Source organism: Oncorhynchus gorbuscha, linkage group LG08 (genome assembly GCF_021184085.1).
Source record: "Oncorhynchus gorbuscha isolate QuinsamMale2020 ecotype Even-year linkage group LG08, OgorEven_v1.0, whole genome shotgun sequence".
Lineage (NCBI taxonomy): Eukaryota > Metazoa > Chordata > Actinopteri > Salmoniformes > Salmonidae > Oncorhynchus > Oncorhynchus gorbuscha.
The window spans coordinates 14,192,883-14,213,209 of record NC_060180.1 but is presented as its reverse complement, the minus strand read 5'-3'; the positions used below and the strand labels follow the sequence as shown (position 1 = coordinate 14,213,209).

General features: G+C 42.0%; 1 protein-coding gene and 1 long non-coding RNA gene across 3 annotated transcripts in view; one reads left to right on the top strand and one right to left on the bottom strand.

Annotated features, from left to right (window-relative positions):
• The window catches only part of LOC124041230 (disintegrin and metalloproteinase domain-containing protein 12-like), a 144,429-nt gene that overhangs the window by 74,610 nt on the left and 49,492 nt on the right, over nt 1-20,327 (top strand). For both annotated transcript variants that reach the window (XM_046358582.1, XM_046358581.1), the window contains exon 4: nt 14,025-14,103. In XM_046358582.1, coding sequence (XP_046214538.1) covers nt 14,025-14,103 — 79 coding nt within the window. The remainder of the gene's footprint in view (nt 1-14,024; nt 14,104-20,327) is intronic.
• Nucleotides 1-20,327, bottom strand: part of LOC124041231 — a 32,811-nt gene that overhangs the window by 4,900 nt on the left and 7,584 nt on the right. Inside the window, exon 2 of the long non-coding RNA XR_006839903.1 lies at nt 13,549-13,683. This is a non-coding gene — a long non-coding RNA (uncharacterized LOC124041231). The remainder of the gene's footprint in view (nt 1-13,548; nt 13,684-20,327) is intronic.

Here is a 20,327-nt window from a genome sequence, read left to right as displayed (position 1 = left end):
CTAATTGACTGGGATCTCAATATTTGCAGCATGCTCGATGGAAATGCATATTTAAAAAGTCCCTTAGTCTGTGCTTTTCATCTAGTGATCAGTTTTCGTTCATGAGTGATCAATAAGTCCCTAGTTACCAGTGCTTGACTTAGGCAGGCGCTCACCGGAGCTGAATACCGGCACCTCAAATGTTGTACTGCTTGAGCTCCTGCTCCTCTTATAAAATATTAACTTAAAGCTATTGTGGAGCTCCTAACCTAAATATAAACAGTACCGGCACCCAAAATGAGTACCGCCACCTATTTCCGTCCAAGTCAAGCACTGCTAGTTACAGTTACTGACCACGACTGGTGCTGGAATGCTAATGTAGTGCGGATTTTGTAGTGTTCAGCGATGGCATGGGGACATACACGATAGAATAGACAGAATCTGGAAGAGGCTTTACTAACACATCTACAGTGGGATAAGAAAACGCATATCTTCCCTTCAGTAGCTCGACAAGGCACATCATACCTTCAGTAGCTAGATAACAACAGTATCTGGAGGTCTTATATACAGTATGTGCCTTAACAAGAAAGGCACTCTGTGCAGCTAACTAGGCTTTGACCAAGCATGATAAGTGGGGGAGTATTTCTTCAGCTGAATGGGTTAGATGTTTTTTTCTTCCTCCACTTCTTTTCCTTCTTTTCTTTGGCTCTGTGCACTCCATCGCTCCAACGAGAGCTGGGCCCTAAGCCGGGGGATACGGGGCTGTATGTAAATCCATTTGGGACGCAGACGCGTGTGGAAATAGAATCAGGGCTGTCAACCAGCGCCGTTTCATAATTTTCTCTTTCTTTCTCTTTTTCTCACTTGCTTTCTCGTACCGCTCTCCTCCACTTTGGCTAGCAGTATCTGAAGTAATAGCAGTGTTTTGCGACATGCTGGGAGAAGGTTTTTCTTTGCTTTGGGAGTTCAAGGCAGGGGGGTTGTGAGAATGAGAGACTAAATGAAAATCACCCAGATTACTGCTTTAAAAGAGCATGAAAGCTGTAAAGAGCAGAGCTGGATTTTAGTCAAAAGGTTCAGTGCTCAGGGGGGTTCCTGTAATGGTGAATTATTACATGAGTCGTGGAGTTGCGTGTATTGAAATGGATTTGAACAGCCATGAATTTACATAGAACATTAAATGATTTATGCTGCCAGAGTACAGGTGCAGGGTTTAAATGTCCAATGTTGTTACATCAAACACAATGCCAGTCATTGGTTGTACTTTGATGAAAAATATAACTGTTGTCAGGAATTCAGAAAAACTTGAATCTCTTTGTTGAAAAAAATAACATGTTCTGTCAATTAAGTCATTATGTACCGTCTCTAAAGGTTGTTTGGCTTTTACATGAATGTTCTATTTAAAATTATAAACTGTGGTTGAGCCCTGAATGCTGATTGGCTGACAGCTGTGGTATATCAGACCATATATCACCGGTATGACAAAACATTTATTGTTACTGCTCTAATTATGTTGGTAACCAGTTTATAATAGCAATAAGGCACCTCAGGGGTTTGTGATATATGGCCAATATACCACTGCTACGGGCTGTGTCCTAAGTACAGCCCTTAGCCGTGGTATATTGGCAATATACCACACCCGCTCAGTCCTTATTGCTTAAACATAACACTTTAGAAACACTGTAAACTACCTCATGTTATGGCATGCATATGCCCGGTGCTCAGGCACTCCGCATTGCGTCGTAACCCTTAGCCGTGCTATATTGGCCATATACCGCACTTCCTCGGGCATTATTGCTTAAATAGCATTCTAAGGAAATTGTCTATCCAAAGTATTTGTTTACTTTAAATTATAATATCTTTAACACTAAATTGTGTTTATGATTATCCTCAGACAAAGGAAATGGACTTAGTTCTTGTTATCTCTACTGGGCTCAGCAGTCTTGGGTAAAAAGCAGAGATTTAAATGTCAGAAGGAAAAAGCCTAGCAATCAATTATAGAAAAGTGGAGGCAACAAACAGATGCTTCACTAAAAGAGAAGGCTAAAAGTGGTGATTTAAAAGGGGTAAGAGAGAGAGGACATAGAGGTAGAGCGTATAAGGAAGGAGAGAGGAGAGAGAGAAACTAGGAGGAGGTTTAGTCTGGCTCCAGTGCTTTCCTACACTACCTCAGGCAACCTGAACCACACCTAAAGTTTCCTCCTTCTGTTCATCTGCACTTCAAGTGCAGACAATCTTCCCAAGGGCACTCTCTATTAGGCTACCCCCTAACTCTCACACCGTCCTTTCTCATCCACTAGTTAAGAGACTCCACACCCCATACCTCACCTAATGCAAAAGCCCAAGAGGAGCGGAGGCTGAAGTAATGTTCAAACAAGGCTGTCCATGGAACATACTGCAAAATCTCCCTTTTTTTTGCAGGAGCAAAACTTCCTCTCATTTTATTTTTCTAATTTTCTAGGTTTGTACAACAAAACGTGTCGAGTGGTTATGTCCTCAACAAAGACTTCTGTTGAAGATGATGTACAGTAACTACAGAGGAGGAGGTTTAAAGTTTGAAACAGCAAAATAAGATGGATCACGGTGGTTTCACCCTCCCTAAGGTTCCATTTAAAGGGTCTCGTTTATCACAATTAACCTGTGTAACACCTATTAAGAAATCGCTAATTAGATGTTAGTCTGAGTTTAATGAAACGCAACAGGCTCTGAGGACTCGGAAATCAATGGTTATTGATTGGTGCATTATGATGACTTGTGTAACAGACCTTTGTGTCTATAAGGCAGGAGAAGTGGAAATGATTACAAAAGTTTCTGACACCACAAAAGATGCTGGAAAAGTGGGAAAGCAAGCAGTCGATGAAAATTGCTAGTCTGCTTACCTTAAAGTCTAAACTCTTTCTGCCTGACCAATGAGAATATGCATTTTCTTTTCAGATAGCAGACAAACACTTTACTCTAACTGAAGTGTACTGAACAGCAGTTTACTCTAGGACATGTGGATAGCTGCTTGTTGTCAACTGGCAGATTTGCTCATAGTTGTGATTGTGACCATGTTGTTTTTAAAACCCATGTTCCTGCCCTACCACAGACTGTCATTTATCAAAGTAGACACATCCATTTATCAAACAAGACCCATGTGTCAATCTTAAAATCACCCATGCATTCCACTGTAAATAAACCAAAAACAATTCATCACTGTACGACCCCCCCCATTTTTATATGTGACACCAAAGCCATTTCACTGCCTGTCAACACAATTCCATTACTCCCCAATCAGTATGGAAAGACCATCCACAACACTGTTGGCTTGCTGTAGTGTTGATATAAAAAATGCCAGCTGTACATTCTGAATTCATGCTGGGTTTGTGCTGAGGATTCTGGTGACTGTCACGCCGATTGCCACAAGACGAGATCAAAGGCTCTGCCAGATACTTTGAAGTCATCCGCCATCTAAATATAATTTGATTGGCTTCCTGTCCCTCAACAAAAAAAGGGCCCCTTGTGGGCAGTCATTAATAAAGGGGGGTGTAATCAAATTGAGCTGTTTCAATGTCCAGGGGGAAATATATTTCTTGCTATCTTTTCCTTTCTCAAGAGTGTGCTGCCTGGTGAGGAAACTGTATGTCCGAGCTCCAACAAGCATATGAAGTATCTATTCTTAATGAAAATACATGACATACCATGGTGATTTATTTGATTTTTTCAAAAGAATATAGAAGGATATTGTACATACCAAGAATGGATCTATATCTTTCAAATCACATACTGTAATTGCCTTGACATTGTTGGCCTTGTGAAATTCTACCACACAAAGCTCTACCTCACTAAAAAAAAACACCAGCCATAGAGAACTGGTAGTGTATCGCAAAGAGGTGAAGTAGGCTGCACATGCAGACACCCATGAACTAATACACATCATCTGCCCCGTGCCAAGGAGATGATTACAACAGGATTTCAATCATGTCAAACCAGTGGCTGCTGCAGTAATGTATGTCATGGCACCCTACACAAGGACAACTCTGCCAAAACCCAACTTCCAAACCTGCCCCAAAACCTCCTCTTTAGCATTTGCACGGAATTAGCATTAGCTTGACACAAATCCCTGTCTGGACTCCGAACCTATCCTCTTATCCTGGACATGCCAGTGCCTGTCTATCAAACCTCCTCTCTTCTCTGATATAGGTCCCCAGTGTAGCTTAATACATTTTCTATTAGACCGTGCCACTGTGGGTTTACTCGCTTCTGGCTTATTGATATTAATGTGATGTGTTGCTAATGGTAAGATAAAGATTGTGATTGATGAAGAAACAACCACCTTGTCATAAGTGAGAAATAGAGCCACAAACAGGAGCGCTAAGCTTCAATCCGGGCACTCATTTCTGGTATACCTCCTGAAGAGTTTTTCAATGTCTGACATGATTGACTAATCCCTCCTCATCTAATCCTAAATATTGGTCGGCAGGAAACAGCGTAGGATGGCTAGGGAGCTTCATGGGAGCTTCCTGCTGGGACTTGGACTCACATTATGTCCCATTTAAAAAAAAACATATCCCACTGACTGATTTCTCAAATCCACCACCCACCCCAGCAGATTTGTTATCGTGATTATGTTAGGGACATTTTTTTTTTTTTTAAGAGTTTTGCTCAAATATGGGTCAACATAGTGGGGGGGTGATATTTTCTCTGATATTTCCCACTCAACTCATTGGTCCGATGAAGCGGATGCTAAGATAAAAGACTGTTTCGCTAGCAAAGACTGGAATATTTTCCAGGATTCAACATGGAGTTTACCACATCAGTCACCAGCTTCAATAATAAGTGCATTGATGACGTTGTCCCCACAGTAACCGTACGAACATACTCCAACCAGAAGCCAAGGATTACAGGCAACATCCGCACTGAGCTACAGGTTAGAGCTGCCGCTTTCAAGGAGTGGAACACTAATCCGGACGCTTATAAGAAATCCCGTTACAACCTCCGATGAGCCATCAAACAGACAAAGAGTCAATACAGTACTAAGATGAAATCCTACTACCCCAGTTCTGATGCTCAACGGATGTGGCAGTGCTTTGAAACTATCACAAATTAGAAAGGGAAGTCAAGCCGTGAGCTGCCCAGCGACACGGGCCTGCTAGATGCCTTTAATGCTTGCTTTGAGTCAAGCAACACTAAACCATGCATGATCTCGCTCCGTAGCCGATGTGAGTAAGACCTTTAAACAGGTCAACATTCGCAAGGCCACGGGGCCAGACGGAATACCAGGACGCGTACTCCGTGCATGCACTGACTCAGAGCTTGCGTCCGAATGGATGTTATTATTTGAATATGAGTATGAGTATTCATTTTTCGAGGACCAAATCATTATAGGCTTATTGAAAATTATTTTCTAAATGTAATTAAAAAAATATCCATGTGATATTGTTACGTACAAGGATACACCATGACATTTCAAATTGTTAATTTAGTAAAACAACAAACTTTTCAAGGTATTTTTATGACGTGAGCACCATAAAAAAGACTGGTAGCTGGACGGTAGCTTTCACGTGTGTAGCATGTTGTATATGTTGGCCAATCAAACCGCCAAATAGGCTCAATGTGTAGCAAGTGGAGCGAGAGTTCACCAATGTAATGCAAGAAGGAATAAAATTACAGAATTAAAAGTTAGAAGAATTAGAAGGAGTAAGCTACAACGAGTAACCAACAGGTAGGCTGTTGTTACAGTGGGGAGAACAAGTATTTGATACACTGCCGATTTTGCAGGTTTTCCTACTTACAAAGCATGTAGAGGTCTGTAATTTTTATCATAGGTACACTTCAACAGTGAGAGACGGAATCTAAAACGAAAATCACATTGTATGATTTTTAAGTAATTAATTTGCATTTTATTGCATGACATAAGTATTTGATCACCTACCAACCAGTAAGAAGTCCAGCTCTCACAGACCTGTTAGTTTTTCTTTAAGAAGCCCTCCTGTTCTCCACTCATTACCTGTATTAACTGCACCTGTTTGAACTCGTTACCTGTATAAAAGACACCTGTCCACACACTCAAGCAAACAGACTCCAACCTCTCCACAATGTCCAAGACCAGAGAGCTGTGTAAGGACATCAGGGATAAAATTGTATACCTGCACAAGGCTGGGATGGGCTACAGGACAATAGGCAAGCAGCTTGGTGAGTTGGCAACAACTGTTGGCGCAATTATTTGAAAATGGAAGAAGTTCAAGATGATGGTCAATCACCCTCGGTCTGGGGCTCCATGCAAGATCTCACCTCGTGGGGCATCAATGATCATGAGGAAGGTGAGGGATCAGCCCAGAACTACACGGCAGGACCTGGTCAATGACCTGAAGAGAGCTGGGACCACATTCTCAAAGAAAACCATTAGTAACACACTACGCCGTCATGGATTAAAATCCTGCAGCGCACGCCAGGTCCCCCTGCTCAAACCAGCGCATGTCCAGGCCCGTCTGAAGTTTACCAATGACCATCTGGATGATCCAGAGGAAGAATGGGAGAAGGTCATGTGGTCTGATGAGTCAAAAATAGAGCTTTTTGGTCTAAACTCCACTCGCCGTGTTTGGAGGAAGAAGAAGGATGAGTACAACCTCAATAACACCATCCCAACCATGAAGCATGGAGGTGGAAACATCATTCTTTGGGGATGCTTTCCTGCAAAGGGGACAGGACGACTGCACTGTATTGAGAGGAGGATGGATGGGACCATGTATCGCGAGATCTTGGCCAACAACCTACTTCCCTCAGTAAGAGCATTGAAGATGGGTCATGGCTGGATCCTCCAGCATGACAACGACCCGAAACACACAGCCAGGGCAACTAACGAGTGGCTCCGTAAGTAGCATCTCAAGGTCCTGGAGTGGCCTAGCCAGTCTCCAGACCTGAACCCAATAGAAAATCTTTGGAGGGAGGGAGCTGAAAGTCCGTATTGCCCAGCGACAGCCCTGAAACCTGAAGAATCTGGAGAAGGTCTGTATGGAGGAGTGGGCCAAAATCCCTGCTGCAGTGTGTGCAAACCTGGTCAAGAACTACAGAAAACAAATGATCTCTGTAATTGCAAACAAAGGTTTCTGTACCAAATATTAAGTTCTGCTTTTCTGATGTATCAAATACTTATGTCATGCAAATTAATTACTTAATCATACAATGTGATTTTTGTTTTAGATTCCGTCTCTCACAGTTGAAGTGTACCTATGATAAAAATGACATGCTTTGTAAGTAGGAGAACCTGCAACACCGGCAGTGTATCAAATACTTGTTCTCCCCACTGTATATCTGAATGGGGTTTGGGAGAAAGTGCAGCATGATGTGGCCACAATTAGCTTAGTTAGCTAGCTTTTCTGGACTACTCCAGTCAAGACAGACACTGTTACAGTCCATTCGGAAAGCATTCAGACCCCTTGACTTTTTCCACATTTTGTTAAGTCTTCAGACCCTTTGCTATGAGACTTACAATTGAGCTCCGGTGCATCCTGTTTCCATTGATCATACTTGAGATGTTTCTACCAATTAATTGGACATGATTTGGAAAGGCACACTCCTGTCTATATAATGTCCCACAGTTGAAAGTGCATGTCAGAGCAAAAACCAAGCCATGAGGTCAAAGGAATTGTCCGTAGAGCTCCGAGACAAGATTGTGTCGAGGCACAGATCTGGGGAAGGGTACCAAAAAATGTCTGCAGCATTGAAGGTCCCCAATAACACAGTGGCCTCCCATCATTCTTAAATGGAAGAAGTTTGGAACCCCCAAGACTCTTCCTATAGATGACCACCCGGCAAAACTGAGCAATCGGGGGAGAAAGGTCTTGGTCAGGGAGGTGACCAAGAACTCGATGGTCACTCTGTCACTCAGGCTGGGGCAAAGGTTCACCTTCCAACAGCACAACGACTCTAAGCACACAGCCAAGACAACACAGGATTGGCTTTGGGACAAGTCTCCAAATGTCCTTGAGTGTCCCAGCCAGAGCCCGAACTTGAACCCGATCGAACATCTCTGGAGAGACCTGAAAATAGCTGTGCAACAACACTCCCTATCCAACCTGACAGAGCTTGAGAGGATCTGCAGAGAAGAATGTGAGAAACTCCCCAAATACAGAACAATCAAGAACAATCAAGGCTGCAATCACTGCCAAAGGTGCTTCAACAAATGTGATATTTCAGTTTTAGAAAATAAAAAATATACAGTTTATCCTTTGTCATTAAGGGGAATAAAGTGTGTGTGTATATATATATATATTATTATGTATTTAAATAAATAAAAAAATCCATCTAATTAATACATTTTAGAATAATGCTGTAACATAACAAAACGTGGAAAAAGTTAAGGGGTCTGAATACTTTCCCGAATGCATGATATATGGGAGGATAGTGAAATTATAGTGTTTCACAGTATTACTTATCTGCCAGTGTTGTGATTATCTATGATATTCGATTGATTTCTGGGAAATGGGAAAGCGGTTCTGACTTTGTGGCTGTGTTACCTAGTGGAAATCTCTCTAATTTCCTGGTTGATAAAATACGACACTGTTCGCTCACTTTTAGTTTATGCAAGACAAAAATGCTTGAATAGTGTAGGGTATCATTGTACAATCTAAATCGCTGTCAACTAGTGGATACAATTTTCATGTCTCTCTGTCTAGTATTAAGGAAGTTAGAGGTCATTTCGCAAGCCAATGCTAACTAGCATTAGCACAATGTCTGGAAGTCTATGGGTATCTGGTAGACATAAAAACGGTATCCACAAGTTCATCTGACTGGTGAAGTAGATAAAGGGCCTCATTGCCAAAATCCCGAAGTATCCCTTTAAATACTCCACCCATGCATTTGACCAATGAGAAACAGCCCTATCACATCAGGTTCAATTAACATTCAATAGCATGAATTTCAATATCCACATCCTGATGATAAATGTAAATGAATAACCTTAAGCACACATCAATAAAGGTGCTAACAAGCCTTACCATAAATACACTTAGGGATGTGAAAATATACATCCCTTGGGGATAAGCTACTGCCGCATTACCCAACAATGAAAACCATGCGCAGGAACGCACCCAATTTGCCTCTCAAATCTTGGACCAAATCAAATCCAATTTTATTTGTCGCATACACATGGTTAGCAGATGTTAAAGCGAGTGAAGTGAAATGCTTGTGCTTCTAGTTCCGACCATGCAGTAATATTTAACAAGTAATCTAACAATTTCACAACAACTACCTTATACACACAAGTGTAAAGGAATGAATAAGAATATGTGCGTAAAAATATATGGATGAGCGATGGCCGAATGGCATATGCAAGATGCAGTAGATGGTATAGAGTACAGTATATACATATGAGGTGAGTAATGTAGGGTATGTAAACATTATATAAAGCGGCATTGTTTAAAGTGGCTAGTGATACATGTATTACATAAAGATGGCCAGATGCAATAGATGGTATAGTGTACAGTATATACATATGAGATGAGTAATGTAGGGTATGTAAACATTATATAAAGCGGCATTGTTTAAAGTGGCTAGTGATACATTTATTACATCCAATTTTTATTATTGAAGTGGCTCGAGATGAGTCAGTATGTTGACAGCAGCCACTCAATGTTAGTGATGGCTGTTTAACAGTCTGATGGCCTTGAGATAGAAGCTGCTTTTCAGTCTCTCGGTCCCCGATTTGATGCACCTTTTACTGACCTCTCCTTCTGAATGATAGTGGGGTGAACAGGCAGTGGCTCGGGTGGTTGTTGTCCTTGATGATCTTTTTGGCCTTCCTGTCACTTCGGGTGGTGTAGGTGTCCTGGAGGGCAGGTAGATTGCCTCCGGTGATGCGTTGTGCAGACCTCACTACCTTCTGGAGAGCCTTACGGTTGTGGGAGGAGCAGTTGCCGTACCAAGCGGTGATACAGCCCGATAGGATACTCTTGATTGTGCATCTGTAAAAGTTTGTAAGTGTTTTTGGTGGCAAGCTGAATTTCTTCAGCCTCCTCAGGTTGAAGAGGCACTGCTGCACCTTCTTCACCACACCGTCAGTGTGGGTGGACCATTTCAGTTTGTCAGTGATGTGTACGCCGAGGAACTTAAAACTTTCCACCTTCTCCACTACAGTCCCATCGATGTGGATAGGGGGGGGTCCTCTCTCTGCTGTTTCCTGAAATCTACGATCATCTACTTTGTTTTGTTGACATTGAGTGTGACGTTATTTTCCTGACATCACACTCCAAGGGCCCTCACCTCCTCCCTGTAGGCCGTCTCGTCATTGTTGGTAATCAAGCCTACCATTGTAGTGTCGTCTGCAAACTTGATGATTGCGTTGGAGGCGTGCATGGCCATGCAGTCATGGGTGAACAGGGAGTACAGGAGAGGGCTGAGAACGCACCCTTGTGGGGCCCCAGTGTTGAGGATCAGTGGGGTGGAAATGTTGTTTCCTACCCTCACCACCTGGGGGGGGGGGCCGTCAGGACGTCCAGGACCCAGTTGCATAGGGCGGGATCGAGACCCAGGGTCTCGAGCTTAATGATGAGTTTGGAGGGTACTATGGTGTTAAATGCTGAGCTGTAATCGATGAACATCATTCTTACATAGGTATTCCTCTTGTCCAGATGGGTTAGGGCAGTGTGCAGTGTGATTGCAATGGTGTTGTCTGATGCTTAGCTTGTTTGATTGCCTTGCGGAGGGAATAGCTACACTGTTTGTATTCGGTCATGTTTCCGGTCGCCTTGCCCTGATTAAAAGCAGTGGTTTGCGCTTTCAGTTTTGCCCGATTGCTACCATCAATCCACAGTTTCTGGTTGGGGAAGGTTTTAATAGTCGCTGTGGGTACAACATCACCGAGGCACTTGCTAATAAACTTGCTCACCGAATCAGCATATTCATCAATGTTATTATGTGGATATGTGGAACATATCCCAGTCCACGTGATCGAAGCAATCTTGAAGCGTGGAATCCGATTGGTCGGACCAGCGTTGAACAGACCTAAGCACGGGCATTTCCTGTTTTAGTTTCTGTCTAAAAGCTGGGAGCAACAAAATGGAGTCGTGGTCAGATTTTCTGAAAGGAGGGCGGGGGAGTGCTTTGTATGCATCGCTGAAGTTAGAACAACAATGTTCCAGGGTTTTTCCAGCCCGGGTCGCGCATTCGATATGCTGATCAAATTTAGGGCGCCTTGTTTTCAGATTATCCTTGTTAAAATCCCCAGCTACAATAAATGCAGCCTCGGGATATGGATAGAACCATTTTCAATCATAGAAGAAAACAAGGTCATAATTTACATTTCTGAAGATTTACCTTAACTTTTGAATTGCTAAACATGATGACATTATAAAGCTAACTTCTGATCGTTACATACATAAGAAAGAGTAGCATTTTACCGGGAGACGCACAACAATAGGTTTCGGCGCCAAACCAACGCTCCATACTCAAGCTCCTTATATATGTTTCTCTTCTTTTACAGGTGACCAGCAACATCCAAGTGGACATCTCAAACCACATTAGTATCAATAAATACATATGCTTCTCATTAACTGTAAATCATCATCAGTGTCTGGTTATTCGTATAGGCATGTCTTTAGATTATGTTACGGAGGACATACAGGACAATCGTCACATCCACACACTCCTGCCACCCAATCCACCCAAGACTGTTCTCTCTGCTACTGCATGGCAAGCGGTGCCAGTGCACCAAGTCTGGAACCAACAGGACACTGAACAGCTTCTACCCCAAACATACAACTGCTAAATAGTTAATCATATGGCTACCTGGACTACGTGCATTTGCACTAATTCTCTTGCACAGACTCTACTCACACCACTCACACTGACACACACATACACTACATACGCCCACACACATAATCTGCACACTCATGCATACTGACGCAACGCACACTCACTCACACTTTCACACATACGCTGCTGCTACTGTCTTATCTATCCTGTTGCCTAGTCACTTTGCCCATACCTACACTACCATTCAAAGGTTTGGGGTTACTTAGAAATGTCCTTGTTTTTGAAAGAAAAACATATTTTGTTGTCCATTAAAATAACATCAAACTGATCATAATATATAGTGTAGACATTGTGCATGTTGTAAATGACTATTGTAGCAGGAAACGGCAGATTTTTTAAATGGAATATTTTCATCGGTGTACAGAGGCCCATTATCAGCAACCATCACTCCTGTGTTCCAATGGCATGTTGGGTTAGCTAATCCAAGTTTATCATTTTAAAAGGCTAATTGAGCATTAGAAAATCTTTTTGCAATTATGTTAGCACAGCTGAAAACTGTTGTACTGATTAAAGAAGCATTAAAACTGGCCTTCTTTAGACTGGTTGAGTACCTGGAGCATCAGCATTTGTGGATCTGATTACAGGCTCAAAATGGCCAGGAACAAAGGACTTTCACCTGAAACTCGTCAGTCTATTCTTGTTCTGAGAAATGAAGGCTATTCCATGCGAGAAATTGCCAAGAAACTGAAGATCTCGTACAACTCTGTGTACTACTCCCTTCACAGAACAGTGCAAACGGGCCCTAACCAGAATAAAAAGAGGAGTGGGAGGCCCCGGTGCACAACTGAGCAAGAGGACAAGTACATTAGACTGTCTAGTCTGACAAAAAGATGCCTCACAAGTCCTCAACTGGCAACTTCATTAAGTAGAACCCGCCAAACACCAGTCTCAACGTCAACAGTGAAGAGGCGACTCCGGGATGCTGGCCTTCTACCTCAATTACCTTGTACCCCTGCACGTCACATCAGCTCAGTACTGGTACTGCCTGTATATAGCCATGTTATTTTTACTCATTTGATGTTATTTACAGTGTATTTATTCCTCATGTCAATATTTATTTATTTTTCAATTTTTTTCTCTTTAACTCTACATTGTTGGAAAAGGATCCGCAAGTCAGTTAAAAACAAATTCGGATTTACAATGACGGACTATCCCGGCCAAACCCAGACGATGCTGGGCCAATCACAGCCAGATGTGATGCAGCCTGGGTTCAAACCAGGGACTACAGTGATGTCTCCTGCACTGGGATGCAGTGCCTTAGACCGCTGCGCCACTCAGGAGCCCTGTGAGCTTTATGAAGCATGTGACAAATAAAAATGTATTTGATTTGATCTTGTCAGTGTCTGTGATATGTACACTCAGCTCACACATCTTTTCCTTACTGTAGTTTCTATATTCCAGTACATCTTGTTCCTCGGAATATCCCTGAACTCAGACTCTGTTTCCTTCATCTCACATACTAGCAAGGAAACACGTAAAATATGCAAACACTCAATGAAGCACCTAGGGGCTCTCGCTCATTAACATCCTTGGTTCCTGAGCCGAATGGACAGATGTTCCTGATCTGCTTGCCAAGCCACAAATCCTTTCTAACAGACTTAAGTATAGCACCACAAAACATACTTCTTAGAAATAAATACTCTGTATACAATTTGAGGCACCGTTTTGGAGGACAGCACTCGGCTACCTACAGACCGAACTACACCTACTGCACTCATAGATTAACTATTGCTCTCTCTTTCTTTCTCTACACACAGACTCCCACACACCCACCTACACACTCCCAAACATGTTCCAGTGACCATCCGCTCTGATGTCACTTTGATTATGCAGCTGTAGAGATGGGTGTTCCTGCAGCTCCTCAGCCAACGCTTGGGGTGGGACTCACCATGTCCATCTGCTTATCGCCTGCAGTGTGAAACATACACACACACACACACACACACACACACACACTAAAATAATAGAATTAACTCATCAGCGATTCTTCAGCGTATGAGTGTACAGCATGTAATTCAAGGTCACACCCAAACCCTGCCCCCGCTCCTCTAGCTTCCCAATGCTGTATATTTTACCTACACCTAATCCCTAACAGCTCACACCTCACTCAGAATACTGTATAAGGCCATTAACCAGAGTGTGTCCTACTTCTTTCTAGTCCTCTGAAAGGGATTGTGTTTTTTATGTGGAGCTGAAAATATACCTGCTTGTGATGTCTCTATTTCCTTTTCTGTTCCTTCCTCTTTTAGGGGCCTGTTTGCGAGCCATTACACTGAGACACATTATCTGGACGATGGCAGTGCAGTCACTGGTGCTCACAACTTTACGGTAGGCTGGAGGTGGAGTGTTTCTGACATTCATGTTTGACTGAACATTGTGTGCTGCTGACTTTAAAGGATGGACCTTTAAAGATGGAATGTAAACGGATGATTCAAATGGCCCTCCGGTAATGTTGAGGACACATATCCGAATTATAGACATGGCATCCAAAAGATCAAATGTTATCATCCAGTAAATGGAGAATGACTAACTTAGTTTTCAGTGGGGAATATCTGTACAGTTATTGACATACAGCCATATTTACATGTAGACCTAACAATTGGTGAATTGATACAGGGTTAGGTACCTTAAGGGGAGACAGGTATAATATATGTACATTATTGCACAAAGCACCGTGCTTTTAAGTCCTCCAGGACCAGAACATGCTACATTTCAATGGCTGTCAAGGCCATTTGGCTTCATTCGTGTAACGGATGTGAAACGGCTAGCTTAGTTAGCGGTGTGCGCTAAATAGCGTTTCAATCGGTTACGTCACTTGCTCTGAGACCTTGAAGTAGTAGTTCCCCTTGCTCTGCAAGGGCCGCGGCTTTTGTGGCGCGATGGGTAACGACGCTTCGTGGGTGACTGTTGTTGATGTGTGCAGAAGGTCCCTGGTTCGCGCCCGGGTATGGGCGAGGGAACGGTTTAAAATTATACTGTTACATTCGCTTACAGTTTGATTTACAGTAGTTAGCTACTGTAAGTATGCAGATGCTATTGCCAGGTCTCACATCTTAGTCAACTGAACTTTTGCTACTCTTCCTTAAAGTAATTAGCTCAACTGTTGACGGTTTGACAAAAGGTCAGCACAGCAGCTTTTCTAGGCCAGCCTTCAGGTACAACGTGGGATTCTGGGATAACCAAGCCAACCAAGCCTCATTAGTGATTTTCAAAAGCCTTTCGCTTAGTTAGCAGGCTTGTTCCCGCTTCACAGTTGGGAGTGAGATTGAAAATATGACTTAATTGAGCAGAGGTGAGGACAGCTTGACAGGTGCTTGGCAGTTGGAAAGGGAAATGCTTTGTGATTTGGCACTGATTGACAATATAATTTCCTCAAAGCTAAACTGTACGAATACCCATTGTTGCATTCTAAATAGTAGGTTGAATGGGTATGCAAAAATGTAAAGTTTTATATTATGTGACATTTCTCAAATTGTGTATGCTTTAAATGCCATGACATCGTACCCTTTTTTGACCTATGAAAAACCAACTGTCAAAAGAACACTTATTTTGAAAGTAGATTACCTTGTATTTGTCTGCTATTTTCGTTTTAAAAGGTCACTATCCAAAACAAAACTGAAAGTATTTATGGACATTATAAAACCATAAATTGGTAGCACTCAAAAAATGAATCACAGTGTCCTAAAGAAAGATGAAGAAGCTAAGGTAAATGCTAAACCTAGCGTTTCCCAATATATGTCTATGGCACCGTTCATGTTTAATGTAATGGAAGTGAAGTGAAGGCCATTAAGCCTAGCTGGTGACTCAGCAATGTATATTATATATTCATAGTAATGCTTTTTCAAATAGTTTCACATAAAGAGTCTCATTCCTTTCCTTTCAGAGGACTAAGGGAGTCTCTTTTGGAGTCAAGTCAGCACAGCTGAAGTGATTGTGTAAAAGTATGAACTGTGGCTATGGAAAATGCCAGCCTCAAGTATTTCCTCACAGTTCAGTATTGACATTCTGTATTTTTCAAACAGACTTTTGGCTAACAAATCAGTTGGTCTTGGAGGGATTAGTGTAGACTTGAAAGAAGCCTGTCAGCCATAATACAGAGGTTTGTTTTCACTCCAAACCAGACAGTTCCTCCTCGTCATACTGTCTCAGACAGACAGTAGCTACATTATGTCTCTGTACACTGAGATGGCTTCCTTTACACTTCTCCTTTCCATGGTTGACCATGGGTGAAACAAAAGACAGGTATACGGTAAAACCATTTGAAATCAATCACTTTTTGACAGCATCCCTTTTGATGTAAACATTCCATACATGTTTGCCCATGGAAGAAGTGGTCAGAAAGTGACATTTTGCACCTAAATGACAAAAGATTCATGAGATAAAGGTGTTCAAAGTTGACCCATTTTGCATACCCTACCATTCCATGAGACATCCATGTTTTCATCACTGGAAAAGATAAACGTTTGAGTTTAATATAATTTAAAAGCTTCCAAACAGGTTAGTCAAACTATTTGATCAATTCAACAACAATTCTTTGGGGGAAAAATGTTGTCATTGTCTTACCTTTAACCTTTAAAAAAACTCTAAAACGTGTAAACTCAGATTTAGCTTTCACCCTATTTGACATCATCTGAGGTTTTTGTGTTGTTCCTGCCATCGGTTGAGACAACATGCTCTTGAATACAGGGTGGGGTGTCATTTCAATCATAGAAATATAATTCATAGAATGGACCTATCCCTTCAGGGCACTGCAATTTAGCTGGTACACCATTGACATTTAAATTGAATGGACATTTGAACTTTTAATTATTACCACAAAAATGGCTGCCGGTTCACACACCGGTGAATGTTAACTTCAGTGGTCATGTCTATTCTATTATATATATATATATATATATATATATATATATATATATATATATATATATATATATATATATAAAAAAAATTATATATATATATTTATGCCATTTTTTATGATTCTACAGATAACAGACAGAATACTTAGAGGTCAGCTATACACACGGATCCCCTCCAAATCAAACCCACCCAAACCCCCCCATGCTCTAACAGAGTCCCACCCCAAAACCAGATTTAAATCAGGCATGATATACAATGAGTAATATAATCACATAGTAAAAGGAATACAAAGATATTATAAAACAAAAAGTTAAAAAATATTTAAAATAATGATACCATTTCTAATTTCGGTTGGTTTATGGAGATGTCAAATTAGCTGAGTCCATGTCTTCTACAAAGTACAGGAAAGGTTGCCAGATATTATATAATGTAATTGAAGATCCCCTAATGGAGTAGGGTGTTTTCTCTAGCTTGAGATGTTGCATAACTTCCTTTATCCAGTGGTTAAAAGTAGGAGGAAACCGATCCTTCCACTTAAATAGTAGAAGACTCTTCTAGCTAGAAGAGTGGTAAATATCAGCATGTTGCCCATGGAATTGTTTAAAGGGGCCTCCTGTGGTGCCACTCTATAGAACTGTTTAAAGGGGCCTCCTGTGGTGCCACTCTATAGAACTGTTTAAAGGGGCCTCCTGTGGTGCCACTCTATAGAACTGTTTAAAGGGGCCTCCTGTGGTGCCACTCTATAGAACTGTTTGAAGGGGCCTCCTGTGGTGCCACTCTATAGAACTGTTTAAAGGGGCCTCCTGTGGTGCCACTCTATAGAACTGTAAAGGGACCTCCCATTGAGCCACTCTATAGAACTATTTAAAGGGATCTCCCATTGTGCCACTCTATAGAACTATTTAAAGGGACCTCCCATTGTGCCACTCCAAATAATGCAATAAAAGCAGAAGGTTCTATAGACTTTTCCAGTATCTTAGAAAACATCTCAAATGTCGGGCATGTCCAAAACATGTTTATTAAAGTACTGTAGCAGGAGCCTGCTTACATCAGTCACAAGTGGGATCTATTGACCAATCAAATCAAATGAATTTATATAGCCCTTCGTACATCAGCTGATATCTCAAAGTGCTGTACAGAAACCCAGCCTAAAACCCCAAACAGCAAGCAATGCAGGTGTAGAAGCACGATGGCTAGGAAAAACTGCCTAGAAAGGCCAAAACCTAGGAAGAAACCTAGAGAGGAACCAGGCTAAGTGGGGTGGTCAGTCATCTTCTGGCTGTGCCGGGTGGAGATTATAACAGAACATGCCTAAGATGTTCAAATGTTCATAAATGACCAGCATGGTCGAATAATAATAAGGCAGAACAGTTGAAACTGGAGCAGCAGCACGGCCAAGTGGACTGGGGACAGTAAGGAGTCATCATGTCAGGTAGTCCTGGGGCATGGTCCTAGGGCTCAGGTCCTCCGAGAGAGAGAAAGAAAGAGAGAATTAGAGAGAACATATGTGGGGTGGCCAGTCCTCTTCTGGCTGTGCCGGGTGGAGATTATAACAGATCATGGCCAAGATGTTCAAATGTTCATAAATGACCAGCATGGTCGAATAATAATAAGGCAGAACAGTTGAAACTGGAGCAGCAGCACGGCCAGGTGGACTGGGGACAGAAAGGAGTCATCATGTCAGGTAGTCCTGGGGCATGGTCCTAGGGCTAAGGTCCTCCGAGAGAGAGAAAGAGAGAAGGAGAGAATTAGAGAACGCACACTTAGATTCACACAGGACACCGAATAGGACAGGAGAAGTACTCCAGATATAACAAACTGACCCTAACGTTACTATCTGTACTTACTGGTGGCACAGACGCTGTTTCATCCTTTCCTACACTGAAATTACCCTTGCCTAACGATTGCGTCTGAAGCTGGGCTTGTGGCACAGCTATCCTCGCTGTAAGGCGATCGTTCCCCTGTATATTATGAGTACAGCGACTGCAATTAGGGGGCATCATGTTAATGTTACTACTTAGCTTCGGCTGGTGGAGGTCCTGTAGAACCATGTCCAGATAAAGCATCCGGAGTGAAAAAGTTGAATGAAAAAAAGTTGAGTGAGGGAAAAACTAAAAATATAAACGGCAATTAAAAAGTAAAAACCGTAAAGTTGTCAAGTTGTCAAGTAGCAAAGTAAGGTTGGCAACAAAATGCACAGCATCACGTAAACAAGTCTACAAGTTGTGACCGGTTCCATTTCAATGCAGCCGATGACCTAATTTAAATTGAATTACATCATGTCTTAGACATATAGATGAAGAATGTATTCTCTTAATGATACTCTGCCAAGTTTCGTCTGAAAGTTGTTACCCTAAATCCTCTTTCCATTGGTTCTTAAGAGAGTTCAGGGAATCCAGATTGTGCGTGTTTATACAAGGGTTCACTTTAAAAAATATAATTTAGAATGGAGGTAGTTGGGCATTATGCTCTCAATCTTACACAAATTATCAAGGAACCTACCAGGTAGAACCCCAAATCTGTAAATATGGGCGCCCTCATAGATATCATCCTGACCAACTTGCCCTCTAAGTATACCTCTGCTGTTTTCAACAAGGATCTCAGCGATCACTGCCTCATTGCCTGAGTCTGTTATGGGTCCCCTTATCACTGTCAAACGCTCCCTAAAACACTTCTGCGAGCAGGCCTTTCTAATCGACCTGGCCTGGGTATCCTGGAAGGATATTGACCTCCTCCCGTCAGGCATCCTCCCTGGTTGTTCTTCAGAAGTGCCTTCCTCACCATCTTAAATAAGCATTCCCCTTTCAAAAACAATTGAACTATGAACAGATATAGCCCTTGGTTCACTCCAGACTTGACTGCTCTTGACCTGCACAAAAACAAGTGCACTGCACTAGCTTTGAATAGTCCCTGCGATATGCAACTTTTCAGGGAAGTCAGGAACCAAAATACACAGTCAGTTTGGAAAGCTTTTTCAAACAGCTTTTTCAAACAGAAATTTGCATCCTGCAGCCCTAACTCCAAAAAGTTTTGGAACACTGTAGAGCACCTCCTCCCAGCTGCCCACTGCACTCTTGCTAGGAACCACTGTCACCACCGATAAATCCACGATAATCGAATAATTTATATAACCAGCTGGCCACTCTTTCCACCTGGCTACCCCAACCCCGGCCAACAGCTCTGCACCCCCAACCCCCCACAGCTACTTTTTCTGCTGTTTTGCACACCAGTATTTATACCAGTATCTCTACTTGCACATCCTCATCTCTACATCTATCACTCCAGTATGAACTGCTAAATTGTAATTACTTTGCCACTATGGCCTATTTATTGCCTTACTTCATTTGCACACACTGTATACAGATTTTCTATTGTGTTATTGACTTGTTTATCCAATGTGTAACTCTGTGTTGTTGTTTTTGTCGCACTGTTTTGCTTTATCTTGGCCAGGTCGCAGTTGTAATTGAGAACTTGTTCTCAACTGGCCTACCTGGTTAAATAAAGGTGAAATAAAATAAAGAATAAATAATGGGATGTGACTAGAGTATGAAGATACAAAGAATTGGGATCTAGGCATATTTAACTTTTGTACTAACTGCTCAAAAGATGCAAAATCTGTATCAATGTACATGTTCGGTGAGGAGATCCCTTTTTCCAGACTAGCCATGAAACGGCGGTATAATAATGGAGAG